Here is a 9,762-nt window from a genome sequence, read left to right on the forward strand (position 1 = left end):
AAAATATTCAATATATGCCTTCTTTCTTTCCTTTTAATGTCACGTGTCTGGAGTTTTTGGTTTCCCAGCAGAACACGAAGGCGTCATTAATCACAACGGTAACAAGGTGCTGGTTTCTGTAACACACCGGTAAGTTCTCCCCAACGGCGACCAGTGAAAGATGCTCCGGGACAACTTTGAATGGCGTGAAGCTGTCCACGCGTCGGCGAGTTTGCTGCTTTACTTTGGTTTTTGTGTTTATTGAAAGCGCCCTATTTTCGTTCGGATTCCACCATGAAGGTCGTATAAGACTACAGGACTTTTGTTTTATTCTTTATTTTTTCCCCCACTTTTCATAACAAAAAAAAGGCAACATGTTTGAAGTTTCTGGGATTCCATACATCTTGCTGGACATTACTTGTCTCATACTCGGTATGTGAATGTGATCACTTTTTAATTGACCCTTAACTCTTTTTTTTTTTTTTTGAAGTAGCAAACAAAACTACAATCTCCTGAAGTATATTTTAATAAACTGATCGGCGTTAACAGCTTATAAATAAATCCACAGCTTGATGTGGGGAACTGCAGACAGAGAAGTGGAAATGTCCCACCTTGTGTGGTGCCTCTGTGAGTTTTCCAGGCCCAAGTTATATTTTTAGTCCACTACTGTATTTGCTTTGTAATCATAAGAAACCTGCAGCACCATCAGAATTTACTATGTGCTGTGTGTTTTCTTCCATGTGACTAATTGCTGTTATTTCCCACATTTGTATGTACTTGTGTATTTTGCTCTTAAATCACATCATCTAATTTCTCATTCTATCATCGTCATCAGATGTTTTGTAATATCACCACACGACTCATTTAAAGTAAAATTTCTGTGTTGAAAGAGGCCCGCATTTGTACTGAACTCCTTTCCCTCACTTCTCTACATTAGATGAAAGTATCTCTGAATGAAAGCCAACACATTAGATATTAAGCATAATTTAACATAACAAATGATCTAATTCAATTCACCCCACGTGCTGAGCAAAGTTGGAACAGCACACCATGAAAATGTCTTCATTTTCCAGTAAATGTTTTAAAATCTTCTATAATCCATGTTTGTGTCTCCATCAGTGGGACTCCCATTCTTCATCCTCACTCCTCAGCATAACCCGTTCAAACGAGGCTTCTTCTGTGATGACGAGTCCATCCGCTACCCCCTCAAAGAGGACACCATTTCCTACCAGCTCCTCGGGGGGGTCATGATCCCCTTCACGCTCATTATTGTAAGCAGAGAAAAATCGGTCATTTTGGTGGCGGCGTCCATTGTTTCCCTTGCGCTCATGTTTTCTTTCTAGATCATCTGTGGGGAGTGTCTTTCTATCTACCTGTCTCACACCAAGAGCAAGACGCTCGGTCACAAATACACAGCGTGTGTCTACAAGGCCGTGGGCTGCTACTTATTCGGGGCGGCTGCCAGTCAGTCGCTGACGGACATCGCCAAGTACTCCGTGGGGCGTCTGCGGCCGCACTTTCTTGCCGTGTGCAAGCCCAGGTGGGATCTCATCAATTGCAAAGCCGGTGGATACGTGGAGAACATCACCTGTACCGGGGACCAGTTCCTGGTGGAGGAAGCCAGGTATAAACATCACTAGGCTCTCATGACTGTATACTGTATATGTCTTCTAAAGTTGTCTCCCAATTACAACGTGAGTATTTTCTCATGATGACATTTTTCTTGACTCCTTTTGTAGGCTGTCCTTCTATTCTGGTCATTCGTCATTCTCCATGTACTGTATGCTGTTTCTTTCTGTAAGTAAAATCTCTTTTGTATTTAAAACAAGTGAGAACCTTAATAATACTTCAAAGACTGATTTTGGAGCGATGAGTGTGCCAGACCAATTTGCTTAGTACGTCTGCCTGACTTCCTGTTTGGTCGACATTGTTCCTCTGTTGCCTTGAGAGCGTGCGTGGCTTGTGAACACAGTTTCATCATTTGGGTTAGGGCCACAAATAATAGTGCCCTTCTTGTAAATGAAAGCACGCCTGTATTGACAATAACATTGTATGTGTAATTTAAAGCGATGAAATGACTTTCTGCCATCGCCAGTTGTACATCCATGCCAGGCTGAAGAGTAAGTGGGCGAGACTTCTACGGCCCACCGCGCAGTTTTTTCTTCTCACCACCGCCATCTACGTGGGTCTGTCCCGCGTGTCCGACTACAAGCACCACTGGACCGACGTACTCGCCGGCCTCCTGCAGGGCGGCGCTGTGGCCTCCTTCACGGTGAGTTCCACCCCTTTGTTGTCTGACTTTTGTCGTTAAGCACATTTCAGAACAGGGAGTAGAATCAGTCCTTTAGTCTTCCGTTTGAGTTCAGAGTGCTTAGTGTTTTTGGGTTGACAAGTTGTCTTCCTGCAGGTGTTCTGTGTGTCCAACTTCTTCCGGCAGCCCCTGGAGGCGGGCGTGTCCCAGGAGGAAGGAGGCCAGCACGCGGGTTTACATGACAACCCACCCAATTCCAACCACTATGGCAGCACTGACTGAACGACCCCCCACCTCCCCTCACAGAATGACCCCGGTAGGGAGGCAGCACATGCACTTTACTTACTCACAAAGCCTTTTTAGGCTTGATGCTGCCTAGCAGGAGGGACTTTTTTACAACAGCGTGCCATGGGTGGATATATGGCGTGTCTCACGGAGGAATGAAATTCCATTTGCTGTGAATATAATGGGACTCTTGTGTGCTCGCTGCAAGCAGGCTTGTAAGGGAGACCTTGGCACCTTTTATAAACCTCCACTGTCCACAAAGGAAGCGTACGCCATTCATCAAAAAAGAAGTAAGTCCGGTTTTTGGGTGTAATTTAAGGACGAACCTAAAATGCATTTCAACTTTTACAGGAGTACCTAACCACATGTCCAACAGTTTGATGTTTCAATACTTGGGGCACAACTCTTACAAAAGTCAATGGAAATTTTCTTTGGTCAATGTATGGACCAATACTGTGATTACAGTGAACTTAAGATGGAGATGATAATAAAGCATCAACTCCATCCATCGAGCATGTACAACACACTGTGTGACATACACAATTGCGTTCACTTGTTATTGTACACGAAGAAATCACCAACAGTTGTATCTAGCATAGTTGCCAAGATAATGCGACATCATACAGTACATTGCACCAGCACTTATTTAACTCACCTTTTGCCCTTTATACACAATAATAAATGAAGGCAAATTTCAATCAAGGATGGAGACTACAGTTAATTGTAGCTGTTGAGAAAGAAGTAAAAAGAGCAAGTTGTGCAAAAAGTGCTGAAACGTTGAACCGGAGGATGTGTACTGTATTTCAATAGATCACCTGCAAAGTACAATTTAGGTTGATCTTGATATTTCATTTGAAAGCCGACTCGCTTTTTCTGCATTTTATCCATAATTTAAATGTATGAATAACATGTCTGTGACATGCTTTTGTTCAAAGATGTACGCTAAAGACCTCGAATGGTATATTTTATACAAAATAATTCTCAACTTGCTGAAAGGAAAAGCTCCTTTCTATTGCGTAAGGGGGTGGGTGAGGAGGGGCTCAACTTCTGGATGTACTTTGTGTATGTGGTACATGGACACATCGGCAAACACACACACAAAAAAAAAAAACAGCACTCGCAGTTCCACCTGGTTGACGATAAAGTGCCGCTTATTAGAGGCGCGTGTGTGTGTGTGTGTGTCTTTATTATGATTTCATTTTCTTCAAACTTGCATTCAAGTTGCGCAAATCAGGGGTACGAAACCTTTCAGTTTCAAGTCGTCCGAGGACTCTACACATAATTCAGGAAAATATGTTGCGATTTATGACAAAAGTATTCTGATAGTGATTTATTTGACACTTGTTGGGTTTTTTTTTTATCTCAGTTTCTCAAATGTTTTATTTGTTTTTAAGAATTATAGGGCGGACCAGATTAAAACGCTTTTGATGGTCCATAACAGGCCCAGGAACCGCAGGTTCCGCACCCCTGATCTGAACAGTGCTGTTGAAAATATGAGAAATAAAAGAAGTCTTGTTTTTGTTACAAAAATCTAAAAAAAAAAGTCTATTTAAAACCGATTTATTATTATTACCTTTTTTGGGATGCTTTTCCAAACAAGCCTTAAATGTATTTGACCTGTATATTGTTTGTATAGGTTCCCCACATAAGATTATCAAATTAATGTAAAGATAAAATCACTTAAATAGACTATTTTTGATAACGTGGAAGTCAGCCTAAAGATGTCTGGAACAAAATGCCATGATCCTAAGAAATTCACAGCAAAGTCTCATTGAGGAGGTCACATTTACCATCTATATGTACGTATCTTCCCAATTTGGACTGAAACTAGCTTATCTTTGAAACATGCAAACATGCAACAATAGCTTCCGAGAGTACACATTAGCGATCCAAACCACAGAAACCACTTTGAAATTCTTCACTCTCGTGAGAATGGCTTTCTGCGTGACTGAGTGTAAAACGGATATGGCAGTAAAAGACAAAATAAGCATCAAAAATGTATGCGGTAAAAGGCAGAGATGCAATATTGAAGTGAAACCTAATTCTTTTTGCAGAACAGGGATGCAAGTTTTATGTGAATCAACAAATCCTAACCGACTGTTTTCTTTGTAAAATGTCACTTCCATTTCCTATACATGACTAGATTGATTCACAAATGCTGTCATGTAATCCTTCTGAACGTGTAGACTGGTGAATATGCGTGACTTATACATGTCTGGTTGTGTTATTCAACTGGGGTTGGCGCAGTGGAACTGCTCATTAAATTTAAGTGCCAAATAGTTAAGACAGTGACCAAAGTGCTTTGCGAGACCATCGACTCATTGAGCGCGTGTGAAGCATCATGTGCTTCCTTCCCCTTGGAGATCTCTCCTAATGTCACAATTGCACGATGAGCACAGCTCCAGTCACTCTACGCCGCATGACTAACTTCATTCCTGTCAGGCAGACATTCATGGTGATAGCTCCCCAGTGCACCACATAATTGAAGCAATAACTTCAACACAAAAAAAAAAAAGATTCATTGCAAAAAAAAAAAGTAAAGTATTGCGATTTTAGTGGTTCAAGTTAGTGAAACTCATTGATTCACTATTTTGATTTTATTGTTTTGCTTATCTTACAGCTCCGTCTTCAAAATTAATCTCAAATTGAAATATAGTACATTTTCTCAAGTAGTAAAATGAACTTTTCTTGGCTATTATGATTTACCTCCAATAAAGGTAATTTATTCTTAATTAAAACCATTCAGTGGTATTACACTGACTATTTACTTAGAGCTGCTCCCATTAAAATACAAATTATTGTAATTGTGTGGGTGTACTTAATGATTTGGCCAGTATATATTATGGTAGTTTGTTTTTTCAAACAAATTCTTAATTATGATTAGTGAGCATATTCATACCATGACATTTGTACGTGCTGCCACCTGCTGGACATTATAATGTTACAATAGGGTTACCTAGTATTTTTTTTTTTGCATTTAAAAGAATTTGTACATACACTGATCACAAAGCAAGTGTATTATACACGGGGGGGGGTATCTCAAGCTCACAGGAAATCTTCCACTCATCCTTCATGTGCTCAAGAGATGATATAAAACCACTTTCATTTGTTACACAATTTATTCTCATATTAAACATGACTCCAACCTGACATGGGTCCTTACATACTTTAAACAGCAAAAAGGAGCTACCCCCCCCCCTCTCCCGATTACTACTGTGAACAGCAGGACTCATCACTAATGCTGTGAAATGATCTACATGTATTCTAGATTTTATTTGAGCCAATCAGAATACATTAACAGCTCGAGAAATTTGTAGACATTTATTGGGACAAATCTGTACATGGAGGTTTTGGCGTTCAGCGTGTTCACACGTACATAATGATGGGAGGGGGGGGGGGGCACTGAACATCAAGTGCTAAACCTGCTTACTCAAAACTGGACAGGAAGCTCAGAACTAACTGCTTCAGTTTGGCATCAGATGCTTCAGAGATCATGCCGTCGGCCCTGAAACGTCAACATTGACATTTGAATGATTTCAAAAAGCAAATAAAAGAATGCTCATTTGGGACAAAACAAGATCTTACCTGATTGCAGCGAGCAGGTCTTGATGCTGACTGAGAATGTGCTGCAGGAAAGCCTTCTCGAATTTTGTGATCTTGCTTGGCTCCATTTTGTCCAGATGGCCCCTGACGCCGGCGTAGATGACTGTCACCTGCTCCTCGATGGCCATGGGACCTTAAGGACAAAAAGGAAGGAGAGACATTAGGGGGCCCGGTTGAGACAAAAGAGGCAGATAAGGAGGAGTCGTTTGGCGGAACACTCACAGTACTGTCCCTGCTTGAGCAACTCGGTGAGCCTGACGCCCCTGTTGAGGAGCTGCTGAGTGGCAGCGTCCAGATCGGAGCCAAACTGGGCGAAAGCTGCCACTTCACGGTACTGAGCCAGCTCCAGCTTCATGGTACCGGCAACCTACAACAACGCAGGGACGCCCCAAAACAAACACACACAAAAAAAACTATTATACATCTTGCTCAGGGTTGTTTTTAATCCAGAATTTGATTAAGAATCGTAAAAAAAATGTTTTTTCAAAATCCCAATTCCTTAAAACAATACAAAATGACCCATCTTACAACTAAATGAGAGTCATCATGTTATTCCAGAGAAGTTACTTTGGTGTTTACTAACCTGCTTCATAGCTTTGGTCTGGGCAGCAGAACCCACTCGGGACACAGACAGACCCACGTTAATGGCGGGCCTGATACCCTTGTAGAAGAGCTCAGTCTCCAAGAAGATCTAGAGCAGAATCAGGACAAAAACCTTACTAAAGGCCCAACAAAAACGGAAGTGACGTCAGAAAGACTTACCTGTCCATCTGTGATGGAGATGACATTGGTAGGGATGTAGGCGGACACGTCGCCGGCCTGGGTCTCGATGACTGGCAGAGCGGTGAGGGAGCCGCCGCCAAAGTTGTCGTTCATCTTGGCGGCTCTCTCCAGCAGACGCGAGTGCAGGTAGAAGACGTCGCCGGGGTAGGCCTCACGACCGGGGGGGCGACGCAGCAGCAGGGACATCTGACGGTAGGCTACGGCCTGAAAAAGACCCAAAATGTTGGAGAACTGCTGTTTGGAAGAACTCCAAACCTACAGGCTCGTCCTCCCTTCACCTGTTTGGACAGATCGTCGTAGATGATGAGGGCGTGCTTGCCGTTGTCGCGGAAGTACTCGCCCATGGAGCAGCCCGAATACGGGGCCAGGTACTGCAGGGGGGCCGCGTCCGAGGCGGTGGCCGACACCACGATGGTGTACTTCATGGCGTCGGCGTCCGTCAGCCTCTTCACCAGCTGGGCCACGGTGGACCTCTTCTGGCCGATAGCCACGTAGATGCAGTAGAGCTTCTTCTTCTCATCGGTACCCTCGTTGAAGCGTTTCTGGTTGATGATGGTGTCGACGGCAATGGCCGTTTTGCTGAAGAGGTGATGCAAATCATACTTTGTTCTCAATGAAAAATACTCAAATGGAGCAAATGGCCATCCATCCATCCATCCATCCATCCATCCATCCATCCATCCATCCATCCATCTCTGATTGCCAATGTGATGCATTTTTATGGCTACTCAAATGGCCATCCATCCCTGATTACTAATGTGATGCATTTTGAAGGCTACTCACCCAGTCTGCCTGTCACCAATGATGAGCTCACGCTGGCCTCTGCCGATGGGCACCAGGCTGTCCACGGCCTTGATGCCGGTCTGCATGGGCTCCCTCACAGAAATGCGGGGGATGATACCCGGAGCCTTCAGACCCACACGCCTACGTATCTTAGAACCCAGAGGACCCTGCAGAAAAAGCAAATGTCCCATTTGAGATTGTCTTTTATGATGTTTTTATTACTTCTAGAAGAAGTAATACGTGGGCTTTATTGACCTTTCCATCAATAGCGTTTCCAAGAGCGTCCACCACACGGCCGAGCAGCTCCTCTCCGACGGGAACGTCCACGATGGCGCCGGTCCTCTTCACAATGTCGCCCTCCTTGATAAGCTTGTCGTTACCAAACACCACCACGCCAACGTTGTCAGGCTCCAAGTTCAGAGACATTCCCTAGTGGGTAAGAACAACAGGGGTTTCATTTTATTATTGATTATTTTAATGGAAGCCTAAACCTGTAAGACTAAAATATGTATAACCTGATTGTTGTTAATTGGATTACAGATGATCTTGTTACTTGTTTGTTAAACATATGGGAAGTGAACCATGAAAAGAATTATTTAAAAAAATATTGAATCACAATATTGTGGGGGATTGAGATTTTTCTCCGGTAAAATAAATGCAAAGATATGCCTTCGCCCTTTACAAACATACTTTGAGTCCAGATGAGAACTCCACCATCTCTTCCGCCTGGACATTCCTCAGCCCGTACACCCTGGCAATACCGTCACCGATGGACAGCACGCGGCCGGTCTCCTCCAGGTCGGCAGAGGTGTCTGCTCCCATGATCTTCTCCTCCAGGATTGAGGACACCTCAGCCGTGCCTTATTAAAACAAAAGAGAGTCAAGGTAACCGTAGGTCAACATTATTGATGTTAATGCTAGTTCAAAACCTGTTAGGGATAGGTGATTGTTGCAATTCAATTTTGTTTACAGCTTCATTAATTGCGCTAGCAATTTTAAACACCACTTTGGTGATGATTGTCTACGTGCATGTTTTGAATCTGACCAAAGAAAACAATTATTTTCATATGTGTGAAGAAAAAAAAAGTTGCATGTTTTATGTAACAAAAAAATAAATAAAGGGATGAGGAGACAAAAAGGTAAACGTTTTGAATAGTTATTCAAATGGTCTCACCAGTCTTTTGCAGCCATGGTCTGTGTGTGTGGAGGTGGTTGACCCCAACGCAGGCGGCTGGGACAGCCTTGGACACCTGAGATTTAAATGAATCGTACTCATTCAATTGCAAATAACTATTGATGCTAATAGTGTTCCTGTTATTTGTTGCAGAACGCGCATGCTAAATGAGGAAGGGGCAAGTCAGTGTCAGCCCTGTCGGCGGCTGTCAGGTTAGCTGACCTTCAAAGCGTGGTTGAATGGGTTGCTAACGAAAAGCTACGTTAGCTCGCGTGCTAACTCGACCACGGCGCACATTCATTGTCACAAGGGCAAAAATCAACAAAATCATACGATGCAATACATGGAGCGACGGACAGAATTCAACTCTTAAATGCACACGGAACATATTTGAGAAGATCTTTTTTAAAATGGAAGTCGCGCTTGCACGAGGCCTGCTGCATTGACATTTTATTCGGCGTTACCCTTCACATATGCAAAGTTAATGCGCACACAAAATTAAGCAGTCTGATAACATTTGAGCAATATGGATTATTGAAATGAAATACTTACTAATCCAGCCCTTCTCGGGAGGGTCCTGGCCAACGCTGCTGCAACTCGCACGGATAACATTTTGCTTGCTTGCTTGGTAATGACTTGTCCTCCACCACTAGCGGGTTCGACCTGGCTGAGGGAGATTGTAATGGCTGAATGACATCTTCTTCGATTTATCTGGCGACTTCGTCAGACCGGTTTAGCTCAATAACGCTACCTGTCGGTGTATCTGTTGTACTGCAAGTAATGCCAGCAGACAAAAAAGAAATACAGGGTGTAATCACAAATATGTAATACTTTTTATCAATCGAACAGTCACATTATAATTTAAAAAATGTAAAATATTTTTGGGCTCAGAGAAGCTGTTTCG

The 9,762-nt window shown here is 43.0% G+C and overlaps 2 protein-coding genes across 3 annotated transcripts; one reads left to right on the forward strand and one right to left on the reverse strand.

Moving 5' to 3' along the window:
• Positions 1-64: 64 nt before the first annotated feature.
• Positions 65-4,045, forward strand: LOC147058280 (phospholipid phosphatase 1-like). Of its 2 annotated transcripts, XM_085910392.1 has the most exons (7): positions 65-411; positions 548-606; positions 1,099-1,250; positions 1,323-1,603; positions 1,719-1,776; positions 2,075-2,251; positions 2,387-4,045. In XM_085910392.1, exons 2-7 carry the CDS (start codon positions 552-554, stop codon positions 2,510-2,512), a joined length of 849 nt encoding a protein of 282 aa, XP_085766518.1. In that variant the 5' UTR covers positions 65-411; positions 548-551; the 3' UTR covers positions 2,513-4,045. The 2 variants fall into 2 exon arrangements, with proteins under 2 accessions (XP_085766518.1, XP_085766517.1); XM_085910391.1 differs by lacking the exon at positions 548-606 and having other exon boundaries at positions 72-411.
• A 1,571-nt stretch (positions 4,046-5,616) lies between these two features.
• On the reverse strand, positions 5,617-9,521 carry LOC147058281 (ATP synthase F(1) complex subunit alpha, mitochondrial-like). The gene is made up of 11 exons (XM_085910382.1): positions 9,411-9,521; positions 8,859-8,934; positions 8,375-8,544; positions 7,940-8,113; positions 7,685-7,851; positions 7,180-7,480; positions 6,881-7,105; positions 6,702-6,809; positions 6,341-6,485; positions 6,101-6,251; positions 5,617-6,020 (listed from the first exon to the last, which is right to left on the reverse strand). The coding sequence occupies exons 1-11, from the start codon at positions 9,468-9,470 to the stop codon at positions 5,942-5,944; spliced, it is 1,656 nt and encodes a 551-aa protein (XP_085766508.1). The 5' UTR covers positions 9,471-9,521; the 3' UTR covers positions 5,617-5,941.
• Positions 9,522-9,762: the final 241 nt, after the last annotated feature.

Source organism: Syngnathus leptorhynchus, chromosome 4 (assembly GCF_054491065.1).
Source record: "Syngnathus leptorhynchus isolate UIUO chromosome 4, UIUO_Slep, whole genome shotgun sequence".
Classification (NCBI taxonomy): domain Eukaryota; kingdom Metazoa; phylum Chordata; class Actinopteri; order Syngnathiformes; family Syngnathidae; genus Syngnathus; species Syngnathus leptorhynchus.

Bases quoted from the DNA above. Each gene is read 5' to 3' on its own strand.
- LOC147058280 (XM_085910391.1), top strand. From the start codon at position 354: ATGTTTGAAGTTTCTGGGATTCCATACATCTTGCTGGACATTACTTGT. The intron at 412-1,098 runs GTATGTGAATGT...TGTCTCCATCAG, and splicing joins CATTACTTGTCTCATACTCG to TGGGACTCCCATTCTTCATC. The intron at 2,252-2,386 runs GTGAGTTCCACC...GTCTTCCTGCAG, and splicing joins GCGCTGTGGCCTCCTTCACG to GTGTTCTGTGTGTCCAACTT.
- LOC147058281 (XM_085910382.1), bottom strand. From the start codon at position 9,470: ATGTTATCCGTGCGAGTTGCAGCAGCGTTGGCCAGGACCCTCCCGAGA. The intron at 8,114-8,374 runs GTATGTTTGTAA...CTTACCCACTAG, and splicing joins AGTTCTCATCTGGACTCAAA to GGAATGTCTCTGAACTTGGA. The intron at 6,486-6,701 runs GTTAGTAAACAC...GCGTTGTTGTAG, and splicing joins AGACCAAAGCTATGAAGCAG to GTTGCCGGTACCATGAAGCT.